This window comes from Pelodiscus sinensis, chromosome 16 (genome assembly GCF_049634645.1).
Source record: "Pelodiscus sinensis isolate JC-2024 chromosome 16, ASM4963464v1, whole genome shotgun sequence".
Lineage (NCBI taxonomy): Eukaryota > Metazoa > Chordata > Testudines > Trionychidae > Pelodiscus > Pelodiscus sinensis.
In genome coordinates this window covers 34,216,605-34,238,606 of record NC_134726.1, presented here as the reverse complement: position 1 = coordinate 34,238,606, position 22,002 = coordinate 34,216,605, and the positions used below count along the sequence as shown (strand labels likewise).

The 22,002-nt window shown below is 46.7% G+C and overlaps 1 protein-coding gene across 1 annotated transcript; it reads left to right on the top strand.

Annotated features, from left to right (window-relative positions):
• Positions 1-698: 698 nt before the first annotated feature.
• TOP3A (DNA topoisomerase III alpha) lies at positions 699-20,261 on the top strand. The gene is made up of 19 exons (XM_014575244.3): positions 699-1,360; positions 3,146-3,205; positions 3,890-3,963; positions 5,253-5,328; positions 6,603-6,711; positions 7,738-7,881; positions 8,409-8,579; positions 8,866-8,966; positions 10,403-10,477; positions 10,601-10,683; positions 10,829-11,036; positions 12,475-12,660; positions 13,796-13,925; positions 14,651-14,764; positions 14,846-15,011; positions 15,415-15,558; positions 16,397-16,519; positions 16,908-17,623; positions 19,167-20,261. Exons 1-19 carry the CDS (start codon positions 1,175-1,177, stop codon positions 19,349-19,351), a joined length of 3,051 nt encoding a protein of 1,016 aa, XP_014430730.2. The 5' UTR covers positions 699-1,174; the 3' UTR covers positions 19,352-20,261.
• Positions 20,262-22,002: the final 1,741 nt, after the last annotated feature.

The window sequence follows — 22,002 nt, the reverse complement described above, 5'->3', positions numbered from 1 at the left end:
TGAGGGGGGGCTAGGAGAGGAGGGGGAGCCCCTGCCATTGGGCTGAGGGGGGGCTAGGAGAGGAGGGGGAGCCCCTGCCATTGGGCTGAGGGGGGGCTAGGAGAGGAGGGGGAGCCCCTGCCATTGGGCTGAGGGGGGGGCTAGGAGAGGAGGGGGAGCCCCTGCCATTGGGCTTGGGGGGGCTAGGAGAGGAGGGGGAGCCCCTGCCATTGGGCTGAGGGGGGGCTAGGAGAGGAGGGGGAGCCCCTGCCATTGGGCTGAGGGGGGGCTAGGAGAGGAGGGGGAGCCCCTGCCATTGGGCTGAGGGGGGGGCTAGGAGAGGAGGGGGAGCCCCTGCCATTGGGCTTGGGGGGGGGCTAGGAGAGGAGGGGGAGCCCCTGCCATTGGGCTGAGGGGGGGCTAGGAGAGGAGGGGGAGCCCCTGCCATTGGGCTTGGGGGGGCTAGGAGAGGAGGGGGAGCCCCTGCCATTGGGCTGAGGGGGGGCTAGGAGAGGAGGGGGAGCCCCTGCCATTGGGCTGAGGGGGGGGCTAGGAGAGGAGGGGGAGCCCCTGCCATTGGGCTGAGGGGGGGCTAGGAGAGGAGGGGGAAACCCTGCCATTGGGCTGAGGGGGGGCTAGGAGAAGAGGAGGAGCCCCTGCCATTGGGCTGAGGGGGGGGCTAGGAGAGGAGGAGCCGCTGCCATTGGGCTGAGGAGGGGCTAGGAGAGGAGGGGGAGCCCCTGCCATTGGGCTTGGGGGGGCTAGGAGAGGAGGGGGAGCCGCTGCCATTGGGCTGAGGCAGGGGAGGGTTCAGGCTGCAGAATCTAGCGGGGGAAGGACATGGGTGATGGGGTAAATACTGTGCAGTTACTGGGAAAGGGAGAGGAAATCTCTTATAGCTCAGATGTACATCTGGAATTAGCACCTGCTTTAACTTTTAAAACGTGTGTGGTGGAATTTACAGTGAGCTGCTGGCAGGTGTCAGTGGGGAAGCTGAGTGCCTCTAACTATTGCCCCGTCAGAACCCTGCTAGGGCTACGTTAGCGTGGCTGCTTACCATAGGAGAGCGCCTCCTGGGGGTGGGATCCTTTGCTTTTACTGATACCCATTGAATGTCTGACGGGGGGCAAGTGGCCACGACGTGAGGAAACGGCAACATGTCTTGGCAAGGTGGGAGCTGCCATCAGCTCTCAGAATGAACTTTCAGGCCAAGCTTTTTGCCCGCTGTGGGATCCGGTTGTTGTCTCAGTCCTGGAGTCTCTTTTCCCAGGCTGCAGAGAATATGACATTCCGAAAGATCCAGAAGGTCCTCTGTGTGGCAGAGAAAAATGATGCTGCCAGAGGAATTGCAGATGTTCTCTCCAACAGCAGAATGAGGCGGGTCAGTGAGTAACAGCATCGGTTTCTTTTTGGGTCACTTCTTTCTAATTGGGTGTTGTTTCTCCAGCTACATAAACAGCTTGTTAAGGGGCACTTGCCAATCATTCCGTTGGTTCTGGTTTGGTTCATTCGGTCTTAAAATAGAGATTATATAGTGGGGCTGCCTTACAGCATCCAAATACGACTGAGACTGCTTAAAGCAGATATTACTTTAGGTGATCAGACTAAAATGAAAGGCTAACACCTTCTGTATGAGTTCCCACTAGAGCCAGGAAATGTGTTCATTGTATCCACGTTTGTTTCAGTACCAGTACAAATCAGTCCTGACCCTGAGCACCCCTTTTGGTTAGAACCCTGGGCTGTTCTGCAGAACATTTCAGTCCTTACTAGGAATGTGACCAGGTCGCCGGTTACCCAGTAAGCAGCACTCTTAATAGTTGCTGCTTACTGGGTAACTGTTAATGGTTACCTGTGAGCAGCCCTCTGCCTCCGGCTAAGGGGAGTCAGCAGCCTTCTGGGAAGGGGCGGCTGGAAGCAAGGGAGGGCAAATCGGGGGAAGGACTGCCAGCTCCCAGCCTGCATGGGGTTAGAAGCAGCCAGACCGGAGCAGCTGCTCCATCCTGGCCATGGCATGCAGGGGCTGGAATGGTCCCCTCTGCCGCCTACCCCAATGTAATCAGTTAAATTTAAAGTTTTACATCTCTAATCCTTACATGCAACAGCTTATGATATTCTACACTCTGGCCTTTCCCAAACAGATTCATACTGAAGATGAGCTGTGGTGGGTTAAGTGAGGTGTCTTGTAATGCAGTTGATTTATCAGGTCAAAAATGCTGCTGCTTGTCCTGCTTCTCATCAAATTGCAGAGCCTGGAGTTTTTAACATCGTGAATAGGTTTTAATGGCGAGAGCACAGAACTCAGGGGTCTGTTCCTGTTCTGCCATGGATTGTTCTGTGACCTTGGTCGATTCACGTTACCTCTCAGCCCCTCAATCTATCCTTATGTACAGGGCTTGACAATTAATGTAATCTATTTGCCTGTGGTGAGTAGATTTTAGCCCGGTGCGGCCGTGCAGTGCGGTCAGTGCATGCGCAGCGCACGGTTACGCAAGGCTCACCGCCGCTTGGTGAGCCCTGCTTATGTAAAATAGGTCTAATACCTTTAGTCAGGGTGCTTGGAGGCTTCATTTTTATAAAAGTGAAGGTAGCTTCTAGGTTGAAAGATGTGATAGAAGAAAAAAAATTGATTACTGGAAAATTGATAGTCTGAATCAATCTAGATAACTACGTGCTTCCAAAGAGGATAGTGTGAAATGTTTGGGCCCATCTAGAAACGTCTACAAACCTTGACAAGTGGAAATTACTCTCTGAACAGTGTGTGCTGATCGTTGTTCATTGGTAACTTGGAGTATTTTTCAGTCTTCATCCAAAGAATTAAATCTCAACTGTGTCACTGGCTACTTGTTCAATGCAATCTCCTTGCACCAGTTTTCCCAGCTGTAAGAAGGAGGTAACTCTTGCCCTGCCTCTCAGGTGTGCTGCACAGTGCTCTGACACTGCAAAACACCATTTAAGTGTGGTGTTTCTATAAATGGCCAATGCCATTTCCATTCAGCCTGCGTTTCTTCTGTATCTTATTTGATTTCACTGAAAAATGGGACACGTGAATGACAGCAGCCTGTTTTTTCATTTACCACCTATTCCGTAGTTTCTGCGATAGCTGTTGTTTATGATGTACATTGGTTGGGAGAACAGCAGTTTTTTAAACATCTCTTTTTTAACTTAGAGAGAAGGGTTTTCCAAGTTCAACAAGATTTATGAATATGACTGTCATATGTTTGGCCAGGTAGGTTCCATCTTTTTTTCATAAAGCAATATAATCATTTGGTTCAGGGAACGCACAAAATGCTGTCTGGTTAATCAAAATAGTACAATATTGTATATTCAGACTGTGCAAAGAATGTGTGTATGAAGAATAACCAAATTATTGTGAAATTGAGATCTAAGGTTTTCATTAGAACACATAGGGGGAATAGCTTTTCCACAGTGAGTGCTGTGCTGCCCTTATCTCCTACAAGACAGTATAGTTCTGTGGTTTAGGCACTGGATTAAGAGTTAGGAGATATGACTTCTGTTTCTGGCTCTGCCACTGACCTCCAGGGTGGCTTGAAGTCACTTTACATCTCTTTGCCATGGTTTTCCCATAGACAACATAGCATTTTGAGATCCAGAGATGAAAAGCTCTGCATACGTGTTAAGCATCATTAAGTCAAGTAGATATTTTCCTACTCATTACTCACATTCAGAATTCCCATATTAGGTAGGATAGCATGTGTACAATGCTCAGCTGTGGCTGGAAGGGGGAACTGTTACTATGACAACAGAAGATAAATATTGTTGATTAGAAACTGATGGATCTGATCCATCAAATGAGAGCAATGTGTCTTGTAGTCGGGGCACCAAAGTATGCATACTTTAGCAAAACAGAAGCAATCATTTAAGACTAATGATCTCAATCGGTTTCCTGCAGAATGTTACTGTGGCGATGACATCTGTTTCTGGACATTTGCTGGCCCATGACTTTAAGATGCCATTTCGCAAATGGTTAGTACCTGAGAGCTGATGACATGCTGCTTGTCATCTTTGTTTTCTGCTGAGATGTGCAGTGAAATAAGCCTTTGAAGGTCAGCCTGTGAAACATAATTTACAACAATTAATGAACTGGCTAATGTGTGTGTAGCATTGTCCTCAGTTAGATGGAATCAGAGCTGTGTGTCGGAGGCTGTGTGCCCTTGACAGCTAAAGAAGATAGATCTTTAGTTCAAATATTAGGGCCTGTTCTTTTGGAGCAGGAGGATTTGAGTTCTATCCGTGTGGTCAGTGTGAATTCCCAGTGGCCATGGTGAGTAACATAGGAACAGGTAAGTTATAAGTGGCCATTTGTTAGAATATTTTAGCCTCTTCTTCCTTGAAAGGGCTGACGGTACTGTAAAACAGTTTAAAAAATAGATCAAAGAAAATAAATCAAATTCCAAAAGTTGATTAGAGTGCTCTTTACTTAGCCAAGTGTTTTCCTAAAAGGTGTGACTCATTGGAATCCTCCAGCTCCATTTTGTATTTCTGAAAACAGAGGGAACTTTTCTTTAAGTATAGCTCCCAAATTCTTTGCTACCATTCATGAGTGTAGAAGGGTTCAGATGATTTAACCTCCGCAGCAGCATCTGCAGTTCCTCAGAAGATGATCTGTTGATTTTACAGGAGTGGAATTCCTGTTAATGCTGTGACAAGGAAAAAAAAACAAGATCCCTTCCTTTGAAGACTTGAACCACTGAGGTTATATAAGCCAGGTTTTTTTTTGGCTTTCATTCAAAGTCTGAGCAATCTCTGTCAGTTCAAGGAGAGAGCACTCAGGACCAAATAGCAAACCCTGCTTTCTTGAAAACATGTCTTACCAAATAGGGAGGGTAATGGATTTATTCTGGCAAAACTTTGTTGGTATTGGATAGGGACTGACTTACCCTTGTCGGGTGATGCTTACCAGGTAACCAGTTAAACGGCTACTGGGCCACCGCATCTCAGGTGCTCCAGCCCAGTTGGGGTCGCCATGCACTCCTACGGGGCTGGACCCATGCCTTCGGGATCCTGGTTAAGCTGTTAAACATAACGTTTAACCAGTTCACTTTTTAAATAGGACTTTACATCCCTGCTATTGGATAAATCTAACTCAGGTGAAATTATCTAAGACCAGGATAGTAATGCTGCCACTATAACCATCATCTGGCAATTCAGTTCAGCAGCACACCAATAAGAAATAGAAAGTACTAGGTAAGCTCTTGTGCATGTTTTGGTTTCTTTTGTACATTAAGTCCTGCTGTTTATCATCTCTTCCTCAGGCATAGCTGCAACCCACTTGCACTCTTTGAAGCTGAAATTGAGAAATACTGCCCTGAAAACTTTGTAGATATTAAGGTATGTACTTTTGAAAGGCACCCTGATACTCAAATATTAGTGATGGGTTCCACAAATATTGGTGCAGACAGAGAGAGAGGACTGGACCTCTGTCTATAACCTTTAGCTCTCTGGGATTGTAGCCAGCATAAATATTTTTACTCACATTCTTTAGTCCATACATGCTGACTGCCTTTGAACTTAGTTTCCTAGCCTATGCTCAATTAGGCAGCCAGATCAAAGGACTGACTGATTTAAAGTTAAGTTCCCTTATTGGAACCAATATATTAATGGCCACAATTCCATCTAGATTACATAGGAAAGTCTTGAGTTTAATAAAATATATTAAGGGACATAATCCAGCCTTAGATGACTTTGTATAGAAAATAGATGCAGATAAGTGAGTATTTACTGTAGTCATCAAAAACTTTGCTCACTGACTAGTCTCACGAGAGACTAATCTTTCCGTATAAGTGGTCATAGGGAGCTCTCATACAGTGTTAATCCAGCACCCCTTTATAACCAGGAAATTGATATAATACTTGAACATGCACCTAATTAGCTTAGTGAAAATTAATGAGGTCTTACTCTCGCTGGCATATTTCGTATGAATAAAATTATATTTTAGCTGAAAATTTGCAGCGCAACCGATGCTGTTAATTTCAGATGTGTGCACAACTGAGAAGAAAAAGTACAGAAACCACACAAATGGTGGTCTAATGTGCACATACACCTCTGTATTTAGTAAGGCTAAATAAGTAAAGTACAGAAACAGTATTCTGTCAAAAACTTAGAAGAATGGGATATGTTGCATGCAACAGAATGGAAATCAGAACAGTTTACTACAGGCTAAACCTCTCTAGTCCTGCACTTCTCTGGTCAGGCAACATCCATAGTCTGGCATGGTTTTAGTTAGCTGGATAGCTGCTTATCATGGGTGTGGCCAAGTTTCCCACAGTCCCATAAAGTTTGTTTATAGCCCCCAGTCCTGGTTCTGTGCTGTTGTTTAGCTCTAATTCACCCCTAAATATCTTCTAAGAGCCCAGTAAGCAGTGGAAGTGTTGGTAATGCTGCTGGACAAGACTGGACTTCTCTGGTTCAACACTGGTCAGGTTCCGAGGGTGCCGTATTAGAGAGGTTCAACCTGTATAATACATTTGTTGCTGTGGATACATGTTCCATTTCAAGATCAAGTTAGATTGTTGACATTGCTGTTGGTGATTCACTCCTGGACCAAATTAGATGGCATACAAGTGACTTGCTGTGTCTCATACTGTGTCGTTTTCTCCTCTCAGAAAACCCTAGAACGAGAAGTCCGGCAGTGCCAGGCTCTGGTGATCTGGACCGACTGTGATCGAGAAGGAGAGAACATTGGTTTTGAGATAATCCATGTTTGCAAAGCTGGTAGGTGGAGGTTTTTCTGCGGAACTGAATTTCTTTACAATGGTTACTAAAAAGCTATCTTGTTCAGCAGTGTTACCCTCAAGGCTGCTGTGGAATGTTTGCACTGTGTCCAAGTAGAACACACTGGCTCTGCTGTTGAATGCACCGGGGATGTTTAATGTAACATGTCACTAGCAGCAGGGTTACGTTTACAGTCCATTGATTTCAATGGAGTCTTGGTGGATAGAGGCAGCCCAGCTGGTATGGACAGAGTTAAAATGACTAGGGAGGAGGGGGCGTGGTTTAATGTATTTATTGCTGCCATAGCCAAAATGTACAGTTTAAGTTGACCAGAACTTGCAGTCTAGGTGTAAGAGGTCTTCTGTGAAACTGGTGGGAATCAGAAGTGAACACAGATTTTCCTCCACTTATTATAAACACATCTTTCTACCTATATGGTTAAATTCCATCTAGACCTGCTTACTTGTCATGTGGTCGGTTCACTTCTCACTAAATGCAGGGGATGAGATGGGGAGTGTGATTGTAGTCAGAATAAGATGACCCACCAGGAGTAACTGGATTTCTGCACTCTCCAAACAAGTAACCGAACTTCTCCCTCTGTCTCTCTCTCCCACTGCTAGAGGCTTTGTCAGCACTTTCCCAGTTACGTTATCAAAACTTTAGGCCTCTAGCAAGGGCCAGTTTTAGGAGCTGCGAGCTGCTCACTGCACTTGTGAGTGCAGAACAGTGTCTTTGGAAACCATCTTCCAGATCCTTTTTCTTGCAAAGATATAAAAATGGCCCAAACATACTAGATGTGGTTTTACTAGATTTATAAGAGGGAAATCAGTGAAACTTACTAGGACATTAGAAAGCTTCAGTGACCTGAAAAGGGCTTTATTTTTGGATTCCGGATTTGGATTCTTGAATGGGGTCACCTGGAAAGCTTAAGCTGGCTACTACTGATTCTTTTACAGGCAATCACTGAGTATTCAGTCTCTGCCATTAGGTTGTAAATCATGTTTGATCCCTGTTTCTGGTTGACAGTGAAGCCAAGTCTTCAGGTGTTCCGAGCCCGCTTTTCTGAGATCACTCCTCGTGCCGTAAGAGCAGCCTGTGAGAACCTCGTCCAACCTGATCAGAACACTAGCGATGCTGTGGATGTCAGACAGGAGCTGGACCTCAGGATAGGTATGAAGCAAGGGTGGGGTATGGCTCTCTGTGTTTTTTTGCTGCTCTTAAAGGAGCAATTTAAAAGGATTCTGAAAAATTACACTGGCAAGTAGTTGATCAGGAGTGTTCATTGTTTTGCTATCAATACATAGCTCACATTAACAATATCTAAACTCCTTTAGTCGACATTGTAAGTTTCAGGGTAAAAAACTGACATCCACCTCAGATTGTGTATTCTTCCAAAGCCCAGAAGGTGATGCGGGTGGTTCAAAATTATAGCTTGCCCATCCCTGTGACCCTAGACAAAAATGCAAATAGTGGTTTCTGGGGTAGGACATATAGTTCTGAGACAAATGGATCATGCCTTCACTCAGTTGTTTCCATTAAAATAGTTGCTCTTTGAAGGAGCTGTTAGGTTCTTAACTATTCCTGTGACGTTTGCTGGGCCTCTTAGTCATGTTAGTCAGCAACCAAGTCCACAGGTACTGGGATTACTATTTACAATTTTTTTCTCAACATTAGTATCCCTTTTTGTTTTCTTCCAGGTGCTGCCTTCACCAGATTCCAGACCCTCAGACTCCAGAAGCTTTTCCCAGAAGTTCTAGCAGAGCAATTGATCAGCTATGGTAGCTGTCAATTCCCAACTCTAGGATTTGTGGTAGAAAGGTTTAAGGCCATCCAGGCCTTTGTTCCGGAGGCCTTCTATAAAATTAAAGGTATGTTCTGGAACATTAGTGCAGGGCTCTGAGTCTGACAGAACTTTAGAAAACAAAACAAAACACGGCTTTACTGAAAAATATGAACGAGGGTGATGCTGTTATGTAATATGCAAATATTGCTAGGGATGTGTGACTTTTTTCCTTTGCCATGGTTATTCTGCAGAGTTGGGAAGAGTTACTCAAACTATATGAGCTTTCCATTGCCCCATTTCCTTCCCTGTCTAGCTGCCTCAGTCTGGCTTTGTACCATCTCTCTGATTCAGTGATCTCCTTTTCAATGCAGTGACCCACGAACACGAGGATGGCATTGTAGACTTCAACTGGAAGAGGAACCGACTCTTTAACCACACAGCATGCCTTGTCCTCTACCAGATGTGCATGGAGGTAGGAAACCTTGTCAAACACGTGTGTCAACTAAGCATTTATAGCCTCTTTCAAGGGGTCAACAAACATGTGGACAAGGGGGATCCAGTAGATATAATGTACTTAGATTTTCAGAAACCCTTTGATAAGGTTCCTCACCAAAGTTGTCATGGGATAAAAGGGAAGATCCTTTCATGGATTGAGAACTGATTAAAAGACAGGAAACAAAGGGTAGGAATAAATGGTAAATTTTCAGAATGGAGAGGGGTAACTAGTGGTGTTCCCCAAGGGTCAGTCCTAGGACCAGTCCTATTCAACTTATTCATAAATGATCTGGAGAAAGGGGAAAACAGTGAGGTGGCAAAGTTTGCAGATGATACTAAACTGCTCAAGATAGTTAAGACCAAAGCAGACTGTGAAGAACTTCAAAAAGATCTCACAAAACTAAGTGATTGGGCAACAAAATGGCAAATGAAATTTAATGTGGATAAATGTAAAGTAATGCACAATGGAAAAAATAACCCCAACTATACATACAATATGATGGGGGCTAATTTAGCTGCAACTAGTCAGGAAAGAGATCCTGGAGTCATCGTGGATAGCTCTCTGAAGACGTCCAAGCAGTGTGCAGTAGCAGTCAAAAAAGCAAACAGGATGTTAGGAATCATTAAAAAAGGGATAGAAAATAAGACAGAGAATATCTTATTGCCCTTATATAAATCCATGGTATTCCCACATCTTGAATACTGCGTATAGATGTGGCCTCCTCATCTCAGAAAAGATGTATATGATTAGGGGTTTGAAACAGGTCCCATATGAGGAGAGATTAAAGAGACTGGGACTTTTCAGCTTGGAAAAGAGAAGTCTAAGGAGGAATATGATAGAGGTATATAAAATCATGAGTGGTGTGAAGAAAGTGAATAAGGAAAAATTATTTACTTGTTCCCAAAACATAAGAACTAGGGGCCACCAAATGAAATTAATGGGCAGCAGGTTTAAAACAAATAAAAGGAAGTAGTTCTTCACAGCGCACAGTAAATCTGTGGAACTCCTTGCCTGAGGAGGTTGTGAAGGCTAGGACTATAACAGGGCTTAAAAGAGAACTAGATAAATGCATGGAGGTTAGGTCCATCAATGGCTGTTAGCCAGGCTGAGTAAGGAATGGTGTCCCCAGCCTCTGTGTGTCAGAGGGTGGAGATGGATGGCAGGAGAGGGATGGCTTGATCATTACCTGTTCGATTCACTCCATCTGGAGCACCTGGCACTAGCCACTGTCGGCAGACGGGATACTGGGCTGGATGGACCTTTGGTCTGACCCAGTGTGGCCGTTCTTATGTTCTTTTCCTTCTGGTTGGCAAAAGCATTAAACAGCCACTGATGCTTCCTGTGAACCTTTAAACAGCAACTCCATTTAGACACTTGAGTGTGGTTTTCCTTTCTGCTTGCTTTGTGCTTAGGATCCAGTAGCAACCGTTGTCGAGATTGGGAGCAAACCGAAGAGCAAATGGAGGCCCGTGGCCCTGGACACTGTGGTAAGTGAGGATGCTAAAAAGACTTGTGTTTTTTCCTTTGGAAGGCACATTGAATGTGAGGTTTTGTGAATGTTCAGGTTTGGGCGGTAAATATTCCTGTTTTTCTGTCTCTTTATAACACAGGAACTCGAGAAGCTGGCTTCCCGCAAACTGAAAATAAATGCCAAAGAAACCATGAGAGTAGCAGAAAAGCTCTATACTCAAGGGTAAGAATTCCAGACCTGGATGTGCTGGAATTAAATAGCTTTTACAAACCAGCAGACCTTTAATCAGAAATGGGAAGAACCCATGAGAGGAACGGTGACTGGTTAGTGTCCAATGTGATTATTTGTTTTTCTTCTTGTCTCTAAGGTACATAAGCTATCCCCGAACTGAGACCAACATTTTCCCCAAAGACCTAAACCTCACTTCTTTGGTACAACAGCAGACCCAAAACATCAACTGGGGAGCCTTTGCACAAAGGATTCTAGACCAGGGTGGGCCAACCCCCCGGAATGGGACCAAATCCGATCAGGCTCACCCTCCCATTCACCCCACTAAATACACAGGTGACCTGCAGGTGAGTCTCACACAGAGAGGAGTTAGTTAAGTCATTAGTATGATTTCTGCTATTGACAATACACCTTATCAGTGACAGGTAAGACAATGATTATGCCAGACAGGGGCTTGTTGTACATTTACTAGTAAATGAAATTAAACTATAGCTTCAAAAGTAGGTTTCTCTCCTGAAAGATCCTGTCTGAAATATGCTATCTGATCATAAATGTTTCTCCACAGAAAACGAGCTGAAAAATAAACAATAGAAAATCTAAGCTAAAATAAAATACAGGACTATGTAGCACTTTAAAGACTAACAAGATGGTTTATTAGATGATGAGCTTTTGTGGGCCAGACCTGCTTCTTCAGATCAAATAGTGGAAGAAAAGAGTCACAACCATCTTGTTAGTCTTTAAAGTGCTACATAGTCCTGTATTTTGTTTCAGCTACACCAGACTAACACGGCTGCATTTCTATCACTAAGCTAAAATATGCATCTTAATCTACTTGAGAGTTTGACTTTTGAAGTCCACATCAGATTTCAGTGGAGATTTACTTGTTTTACACTGCCACTAGAGATTCCTTTTCCTCCTGAGTCACAATGCAGAGGAAATCTTTCTTTCATGGCATATCAGGTGTTTTCCTTACTGGCACTTTTAAAAAGGCATAGGGACCTAAACTGCTTGACAGCCTGAAGCAAGTGATGTTTTGTCATACTTCATGTCTGTGGTGGGAAGTAAAATCATGCAAAGATTTCAGTGCTTAACACAGGTGTACAGGTACTTGTATTACCGTATTTTAGCAAATATAACCCGCGGGTTTTATTTGTTTTTACAAACCCCTCGTGCACGCGCGTGCGCGCACACACCCGCGGGGTATACTCAGGTGCGGGGTGTACACATTTTTTTTTTTTTTTACACACCAGCTCACCACCCAATTCCTCCACAGCCGTAGGAAGGGGCAGGGGGAGCACTCATTCAGCTGCGCAGGAACCAGGCAGTGAGTGCTCCCCCACCTGGAGGCTGTGTAGGAACTGGGCGGTGAGTGGCTGGCTAATTTCCCCTGCCCCCCTCCCCCTCCGCGCCATAAATATACCCCTGGCACAGCCTTGTATACCCTGCGAGTTATACTCATGCACGGGGTATACAAGATTTTATAACTCAAAAACTGCGAAGTATATTAGGGTGCGGGGTATATTCGCTAAAAGACGGTACATAGATGGGAAAACTAAAGCACAGAGCCTAAATGACTTGCCCAACAAGGTCAGTGAGAGAGCTAGGAGTACAACCTTCATCTCTTGTTCTTCTCTGCACTTCTGCTAGTTTCCATTTCATGTCTTCACTTCTGGTCCCAAGGGACTTGTGTTCCAAAGGAGGACTTTAAGTTTAGCTTTTTTATGAGCGCGGTATCTTTTATTTGATGGAAACTCCTTACCCATTTCTCTTCGTGTGTTGTCTTAGGGGAATGAACAACGACTATATGAATTCATCGTGCGCCATTTTTTGGCTTGCTGCTCCCAGGATGCCAAGGGACAAGAAACAACTGTGGAGATTGACATTGCTAATGAGCGATTTGTGGCTCATGGGCTAATGATTTTGGCTAGAAACTATCTGGATGTCTATCCTTACGAGAAGTGGAGTGACAAGGTAACAGCCTTGATCAAAGTGTATGAGAGGTGCTAAATTAAGGATCGTTACAAGATGCAACTGGATTTAATGGGCAATAAAAATGATTAGGGATTTGGGACAGGTCTCATCTGAAGAGAAATTAAAAAGACTTGGACTTTTCAGCTTAGAAAAGAGACTAAGGGGGGATATAATAGAGGTCTATAAAATCATGATGGGTGTGGAAAAAGTGAATAAGGAAAAGTTATTTTCTTATTCCCACAACATAAGAACTAAGGGTCACCAAATGAAATTAGTAGGCAGCAGGTTTAAAACAAACAAAAATAAGTTTTACTTCACTTAGCGCACAGTCAACCTGTGGAACTCCTTGCAAGAGGATGCGGTGAAGGACTTTAAGAGGGTTCAAAGAAGAGCTAGATAGATTCATGGAGGTTAGGTCCATCAATGGCTATTAGCCAACATGGGTAGGAATGGTGTCCCCAGCCTCTGTTTCTCTGGAGGTGGGTGACAGGGGAAGGATCAGGTGAGGATTACCTGTTGTGATCCCTCCTTCTGAGGCATCTGCTATTGGCCACTGTCGGCAGATGGGATACTGGGCTAGATGGACCTTTGGTTTGACCCAGTATGGCTGTTCTTATGTTCTTAATGTTACTCAGTATTTAAGCTTACCTTAACTCTTCTCTGTGTAAATGCTAAAGGGCTAAATTCTGTGGTCAGATGTACCTGTTGGACTTCCATGAAGAACATGCTAGTTCCAATCATTATCCTACCTGGAGGTTCATCTGTTGCCTGAAGATCCCTGCAGCTCCTTTTGGCAGTTTTGATCAGTTCCCTAATCCCCTCCCTCTCCTTTACTTCCCGAGAAAGGCATTGCATCACTGGGCACCATCAGGACAGGATAGCCTTTTGCTAGCTTTTGGTGCCATCCCTTCACTTGCCAGAAGGTGTCAGTATTGAATGATGCTTGGTCCACTTTTTCCCCCAGACATTGAGCATGCTAGCTCAGAGCCTGTTAATCCCCAGGGAGTGCGACACAACTCTCCTGCAGAACAGTCCAATGCAGCACCCCTGGACACGGACCTGCTTCGGGCTTTTAAATTCTCTTAAATTGTAGAAGGTTGTTTCACTGGCATTTGTGCTTCTCCCTCTTCTTCAGGTTCTCCCAGTGTACGAGAGGGGATCTCGCTTTCAGCCCAGCACCGTGGAGATGGTGGATGGGGAGACCAGCCCGCCCCAGCTCCTCACGGAAGCCGATCTCATTTCACTCATGGAGAAACACGGCATCGGTCAGTATCTGCAGCGAATGGGACCATGTGACCTCCTGCTGGCTTTAGCAGAGCACACCTCTCCTTGCATGGTTGCCTGGTCACACTGTGGCTGTAATGATCTCTCTCTTCCACAAGGTGGGGAATTCCCCGCATACCGCTGGCACAAGATAAAAGAAATTGGGTGGGCACTTGCATTTCCAAAGCAGCCTGAAGGTCCACAGGCCAAGTCTGGAGTCTGTATAGGACTCTACAAATTGTCTCCAGGGAGCTGAGCTGCACAGCTTTACTTCCCAGCTCCGTCTGTTCTAGGGATGTCACTGATTACACAGTGAATCGGTAAGTATCACCCTTACCAGGTGATGCTTACTGGTTAACTAGCGGCCCGACTGAGCTAAAGCAGCTCCCCACCTGCGCTAAGTGTGGTGGGCCCAGCCCGACCCAAGCAGCCCCTACCCACAGGAACCCATTTAAGCAGTCAACCGGTTAAGCATAACGTTTGACTGGTTAAGTGATCTAATGGAATTTTACATCCCTTGTCTATTTAGGGCCCAGTTGTGCCCTCCGGGCTCCTGTACAATTGGCATTAGGTTAGAAGGAGGCGACAGCAGCACGGACCTGTACTTGCCCATTGTGATAAATTGTCTTGTGCCTTTACTTCTGTATTTTGCCTTGGTAAAAGGAAGTAGCAGCTTGTGGAGCCCTGACGGGGCTAGCTAATCACATAACTGCACGCCTGCTTTCAGGGACTGATGCCACTCACGCCGAGCACATCGAGACCATCAAGTCCCGGATGTACGTGGGGCTTACTCCAGATCAGAGGTTCCTGCCAGGGCATCTGGGCATGGGGCTGGTGGAAGGTAAGGCCGAGGACTGCAGTTAGGCATGCAGGTGTCTTCGCCGTCCCTTCCTTCCACTTACAGCCGGCTGTCATTCTTCAGGCTACGATTCCATGGGCTACGAGATGTCAAAGCCTGACCTGCGTGCGGAGCTGGAGGCTGATCTGAAGCTGATTTGTGAGGGCAAGAAGGACAAATCGGTGGTGCTGAGGCAGCAGGTCGCGAAGTACAAGCATGTCTTCACCGAAGCTGTGGCCAAAGCCAACAAGTGAGTGCCCATAAAACTCTCTGCAGTCGTCCAGGACAGCTGCAAGGAAGGGGGAGGGCTTAGCTTTGTGTCTGGGGCTTAGGCCGGGCTCTGATTATCGTATTTCCATGACGTGCTTAGGCCTCTCCAAGAGGAGTGGGGGGGAGTCCTTGTTACACTCAGGAGCGGCCCTAGACGAGCTGCCGGCAACTGGCGCCGTAGGCGAAATGCGCGATCGGCGCCCCGCCTCCAAAGCCCTCAATGGCCGTTTATCTTGGCGCCCTAGGCGACTGCCTAGTTCGCCTGTATTGACGGGCCACCACTGATTGCACAGCATCAGCACTCCGGCATATGGAAGATGAGAGCTAATGTAACCGCTCATTGCAGAGGAAAGCAAGGCAACTGTGGGCATGTTTCTTTCCAGACTGGATCAGGCTTTGTCTCAGTATTTTGGAGAAGTGACAGAACTGGCACAGCAAGAGGAAATCTACCCAGCAATGCCTGTTCCCATTCGGAAATGTCCACGGTGCGGCAGTGACATGGTCCTGAAGAGCAGGAAGAACGGCGGGTCTGTGATCTCAGATAAGCAGTCGACAGTTCCGTGTGCTGATGTTGTGTGGGTCCCTTGCGGCTCAGTGTGGTGCACAGCTCTCCCCCAGCCTTTCTCCCCCTGCCACAGTGGCAAAGCCACCGTGGCAAGGGGGATGGTTATGCCAGAGAAGATCAACAAAAATGGTTAAAGGTCTAGAAAACACGAGCGAGGAGGGAAGACTGAAAGAACCAGGTGTGTTTAGTTTGGAAAAGAGAAGACTGAGAGGGGACATGAGAGCACTTTTCAAGTACCTAAAAGCGTGTTACAAAGAGGAGGGAGAAAAATTGTTCTCAACAGTGATGATAGGACAAGAAGCAATGGGCTTAAACTGCAGCAAGGGGAGAGGTTTAGGTTGGACATTAGGAAAAACTTCTGTCAGGGTGGTTAAACACTGGAATAAATTGCCCAGGGAGGTTGTGGAATCCCCATCACTGGAGATATGTAAGAGCAGGTTAGACAAACACTTGTCAGGGATGAGCTAGACGGTGCTTGGTCCTGCCATGAGGCCCATGCTTGCTCCTGCGTTGATGACCTCTCGAGGTTCCTTCCAGTTCTAGTGTTCTTTGATTCTATGCCAGCTGCCCTGAGCCTCCAGGCCGTTGTTCCCATGCCGCCAGCTGCGAGAGCTGTGCTTACTCATGTGAGCTGCAATGCTAGAAGCAAACAGTAGCTTGTATAAAACACCCTCGTGATGCTTGTCTGTAACGTTTGGCTGGTGAGCCCAGTCCTATAAGGTTTATAGCTGCAGATGGGACCGCTGATGAGCTCCCTGGATTCCTCCTCTTCCACATCCTAACCCTTTATTCCTCCCCAGGTTTTATCTCGGCTGCATGAACTATCCTAACTGTAGAGCTGCTGTGTGGTTTCCTGACTGCGTGCTGGAAGTCAGCAAGGACGACAGTGTCTGTGCTGTGTGTAAACCCCATCCTGTTTATAGGTGAGGATCATTAGTTACCTACAAACACACAACTGCCCTCAGAACATACACCTCTGCGCTCAGGACCACTCAGCTGCAGTGGTTCGTGCTACTACATAGGAAGCCATGTCCAGTTTTTCAGCTGGGCTTGGATTGCTACAGACACAGCACATCCTGTCCTGGGACAGTTTGAGGATGCTTCATATTGCTACGGCCAATTAAAAACCAGCAGTGACTGGCATCCAAATAAATCTAGTCCATTCCTCCTAGACTGGGAGAATGGTGGGTGCAGCGCAAGGCTGGGAGGGCCGATAGAATGAATAAACATTGTGGTCCTCAAGGTTCCAGCAAAGGCACTGAGGTCTGGAGAGGGAGAATTCTGATCTGTGGATTTAAATTTTTCATTTAGGCTGAAATTTAAATTCAAGCGAGGTAGCGTCCCACCCCTGCTGCCCCTAGAATTTGTTGGCTGTATTGGAGGCTGCGATGAGACTCTGCGAGAGATCTTGGACCTGAAATATTTACAAGGTGCGCCCAAACCGGTACAGTCAGTCAACCCGCCAGCTAACTACTTACAAGTCAACCAGTCCCTGAACCGCATGGCCAGCAATGAGAACGGCCAGGGGAGAGCTCCCACAAACGCTGGTGCAGCAAGGGCCCCCAGAGCGGCGACTCACCCAGCTCCCGCTGGGAACAATGCAGTGGTTTGCAATTGTAGGGAGGAGGCAGCACTGCTCACAGTGCGTAAAGAGGGGCCCAACCAAGGCCGGCAGTTCTATAAATGCAATGCTGGCAGCTGCAACTTCTTCCTCTGGGCTGATCAACCGTCAGATGAGGGAAATAGCGTAGCCCACAGGAGCTTTGCTGCATCTTCTGATTCCTTGGGGGAAAGGCCACAAGGAAGTTTCCGGGGCCTTGGAGGAGGAAGAGTTTTGGGCCACCATGGAAGCAACGGTTTCGACTCCGGAGGAGGGGGCGGCGCGATTTGTAAGTGCAATCAGCCGGCCATCACACGCACTGTCCAGAAGGAGGGACCCAATAAAGGGCGTCAGTTTCACACGTGCCCAAAGCCGAGAGAGCAGCAGTGCGGCTTCTTCCAGTGGGCGGATGAAAACGTGGCCCCAGGTAAGGCTGGGATGGTGCTTGGCGTTGGGGTTTGGGTGGGCTGTGTTTAAAGCTGAACTGAACCGAGAGATAGGGCACGCCTTCCTACATTTAAGATAAAAATAGGAAAAGGACTGTAGAGGCAAGGGACACGGTCTGTGGTAAGGTAGCTTGTCAGAAACGCATTGCGAGAATCCTTTAAAGAAATGTCAGTGTTCTTCTAAAAATCTTGGTTGGCTCTTTGTAACAACACGCAAACTCAGAAGCTTGTCTTTGAATTGCTTTCCCTTTGACTGAGCTAGATCGGGGTCTGTAACACACAGGTGCCCTGATATGCGTTAGTTCTCAGCTGACTTATTCAGCAAATAGGGCATTGCTACTGGCTGTGGGAAGCTGAGAGGGGAATTCACTTGGAGGGCCCACTTCAGAGCTCTCGACCTTTGCCAAACTGAGCGTCATCAATTGGGGAATGTCCTCTCAGTCTGAAATATCTGTTTCCAGAAAAGCTATTTTTCTTCTCTCAGCGCAGTCAACCTGTGGAACTCCTTGCCAGAGGATGCGGTGAAGGGTAGAACTTTGACAGGATTCAAAAAAGAGCTAGAGAGATTCATGGAGGTTAGGTCCATCAATGGCTATTAGCCAGGATGGGTAGGAATGGTGTCGTAGCCTCTGTTTCTCTGGAAGTGGGAGATGGGAAGGATCATGTGAGGATTACCTGTTGTGATCCCTCCCTTTAGGGCATCTGGCATTGACAGGATACTGGGCTAGATGGACCCTTGGTCTGACCCAGCATGGCTGTTCGTATGTTCTTATGATTACTGAGTGGATGAAAAAATTGAAAAGTGTATGCACCGATTTGGTGCATATCCTTCCTCTCCTGGCATTGGAGCCGCACTCCATCCCACCCAAGGAACACTGAGCTACTTTTCCTGTACACGTTCCATTAAAAATAGATCTCCTCCCTCTTGCATTACTGCGTAACGGGACGAGCTAAAGCCGTCAGGTGGGGCAGCATCAAACCTTCCTCAGAGGGACAACTATCAAACATTACAGCGTTCAGTTGGACATTTGTAAAAAATGGACTTTCAATCCTACCTAGAATCCCTTTATTTTTTTAAAGAGGAAGGGTTTTTCTTGCTCCCCTTTATTTCTGCTGGTCTCTTCGGTAACAGAAACTGACCATAGGGGTGGGAAATGGTGAAATGATTATTCCTGGAGCGCTGTCAAATCACAGAGGAGGAGCTGGAAAAAGCTATCAGGATATTTTTAGCAAGTTTTTTTTTTGGGGGGGGGGGGGGGAGTGAAATTAACTAAAAAGCCCAGAATACTCTCTCCGTTTTTGCTGTTTACAGTGTGGACTTCATATAACAGACTTCCCATTTTGCTTTCCTGCACTAGCCTTTAAATCCAGCAGGACAGAAGTGACCTTAGTGTCTTGAACACTTTAAGATTGGTACAATGCTTAAATGGACCTAGATTCCCTGACATCTAGACTCTTCATTCGTCCCCCATCCCTGTGTCTCCGGTGGTATTAAAGTGCTTAGAACCATCTCTCTCCTTACAGGAGCTGCTGGAGCCTTCCCTTCAAACCAATTCCGGAACGAAGGGCACTCAAGAGGGTCAGGAGGCAAAGCTAAAAGACCTAGTAATTTCTCTTCTGAGATGGGACCGACTGCTAAGAGACAACGGGCTTGTGGCATTTGCCACCAGCTTGGTCACACCAGGAAGACGTGTCCTCAGGACCGCTGAAGTAGTACGGTAGATGGGATGCTCTTGTAGGGAACCCTGGAAAAGCCAGATCCCTGAACTGCTCCTGCTCCAGCTGTGTGTCTAGAAACACAGGGCATTGTAAACATGTCTCCGGAGCCTGTGATCACACTACTTCCTGGAAATGCTGGCTAAAGCAGGCCTGCTCTCGGTGGGGAGCAGCGCTCTCAGCTCTGCAGTCTAAGCCCTGGGAGGCTTCATTCTGAAGCGAGTGTTAAGCTGCAAAGGAGGTTCAACTGCTGCTGCCATTTCTTGGTGTATTAGCGTGAGAGATTTTGTAAACCGCTCCGAAACCCCCAGGACTGGGTCCCCTCTCAGACGACGCTTAGGACAGAAATACAGGTCTGTTGTCTGTGCTCCTCCTGGAATGGGCATGGACTTTCACAGAGCGGCAAACCCCACGTTCTTCCACGGCTGCCATTCCCTAAGGCCCTTCTGTTCAGGAAATAATAGAGAGGGGGCCAAAAAGAGTTGTGCTCTAGGACTTGGAGGAAGCCTTTTACTTGCTGCTTGAGCAGCAGTTTGTGTGCGGAGAAGGATGATGCTTCTAGGAGACCAACTCTGGGAATCAGTCTTTCTGGCTTTTCACAGGGTGGGCTTTGGCATTTAAGGCTACGGGGAGTCAGTCCGTGTTCGCTTACAACCCTCCTACATCGCTGGCCCTTGCGGCTACAGAACTAACTGTCGAGAACATAACGCCTCACCCTTGTCCTGAAGAGAGAACTCGGTGAACGTGCTCAAACAAGAGAGCCCTTGCCTGAGCTGCTATTGAATTTAAAACCAGCTATGCCTTGAACACTGTGAGCAAGGGAACTGAATGAAGCTGCCAGTGAAGGCAAATTATTTTGGTCAGATTGTTGTGCCTTTTAATAAAAATGCCAACTTTTACCTACGCTCTGTGTCTTAATTATGCCCAGGAACAGTGTCCCCATCTCTGCTCATAACTGCTTCTTGCATAAGTAGGCTCAGCTGAAAATTCACTTCCTAAATGCAGCTGTTTCCACCACTCCCCTATTTACAGGAACAACAGGGCCACTTTCTGGGCAGTCTTGCAAGCTTTATTTAGAAGTGATCTGCAGCAGGAAAAAGCCTGAACTTGTCCCTAGCTTGCTGCATTTATTGTCTGTCTGCTGCAGTCTAAAGACTTAACAAAATATTTACGAGTAGCTGAAAGCTGAATGGCTCAAGCTGTCTCCTTCCAGCCGATTCAACTTTCTTCCTTTCTCCACCCTGTTAAGAGGTTTTCTGTTCTTTAGCCATCCCACCATTGTACATACTTGCCTCCAGAACCAGAGCTGATTTTGATAGTGCTCAGACAAGGCCTTAAGAGTCCGATTGCTTTTATACATCACAGCAGAAGAGGGCACATGAGCCCAGTTTAAAGTCCTTTGCCATTCAGCCTGCAGCTTTTCTGGACCTCTGAAAGAACCTCTCCCCTGGGCTAGGTCGTGGAGCTTCTTAGAGGAAAGCCCCGATTTCCCTTTCCTTCGCAGACACTGCAAGTGAGGCAGTCTAGAACTGCACAACCAGGAATCCCTTGGCTAGCACTGAGAAGAGGCTGCGGGTGCAGCAGACAGGAGGGAAAGAAGCAATATTAATTGCTACCAGTGATGTGAGTCAGAGAAGCTGTTCTGATCAATTATGTAGTGTTGGTCACATTATGCTCCCTTCAGGAACTGGGGGAGTAATTACGCAAGCCCAAGGAAACAGCCCCACTTTAAAATGTTCAGGGTTTGAAGGGCACATCCCCTGCCTTAAGTTGAATTGTAGCCACTTCCCCACCATCACTCAACTTTGCAGTAACCCTCCTGGGATCTGGCAGAAATATTCAAAGAAAGGTCAACAGAAATACAGCTTCACTTCAGTCCCTCACGCCTACTGTTAGGAGCAGCTGTGACCTAAATATACCTCTCAGAGCGGCTGGATATCTTGGAAGGATTAAAAGAGGCGTTGCAGGGCAAGCACAGAACAGGCTGAATACAGTAGCGGAACTTTCGTCAGTGTCCTTATAAAGGACAATGGCCGTAAGCTGGCTGCCAGCTATTCGATCCACAGGAGAAAGCCTCTGCAGCCGCACAGCTCAAAGCGTTAACGCTGGTCTCTTGCCAGTTTCACCGCATGACACAAAGCGAGGTTTACAGCTAGTGTGCCCATTTGGCCCGCTGACGACTCCAATTGCCAGAGCAATATACAAGCATGCAAGAGCTCAGACTGATGTACGTGCTACAAGGGAGTCTAAAATAATCTTGTTCTCCAGGAAGATGAAGGCAGCAAGAAATGCCTGGTGTGCTACAGAATTCAGTGAAATAGAATGAAAGGCCTGAGCCCCTCAACATGTGAGCTGCCATTGCTGTGAGTGAAATGTGACGTAGACGGCTGTGGGAGAGGGACAGTCGTACTGTATTCCTACACATCACCTTAAGCAGCAGGGACTCAGGTAGCCAGAGCCATAAGCAGCGTTCCCGATTTGTTCTTGCCATGTGTGAAATAAACTTTGTGCATCAAGGTGCATGTGGATGTGCACCACCTGTAGAGAAAAAAAACCTAGCTGTGGGCTCTCTGCTAATCAGGGAGCTGTTTGAGCCCTGTGGGGGACCCACCATGGGCAGGGAGCTGTTCTGATGGGGACCCAG

What these genes read in the sequence shown, in the direction of transcription:
- TOP3A (XM_014575244.3), top strand. Translation starts at nt 1,175, where the DNA reads ATGAACTTTCAGGCCAAGCTTTTTGCCCGCTGTGGGATCCGGTTGTTG. An exon ending in AAGAGCAGGAAGAACGGCGG is followed by an intron (nt 15,559 to 16,396) that starts GTCTGTGATCTC and finishes ATTCCTCCCCAG; the next exon opens with GTTTTATCTCGGCTGCATGA. An exon ending in GGATGAAAACGTGGCCCCAG is followed by an intron (nt 17,624 to 19,166) that starts GTAAGGCTGGGA and finishes CTCTCCTTACAG; the next exon opens with GAGCTGCTGGAGCCTTCCCT.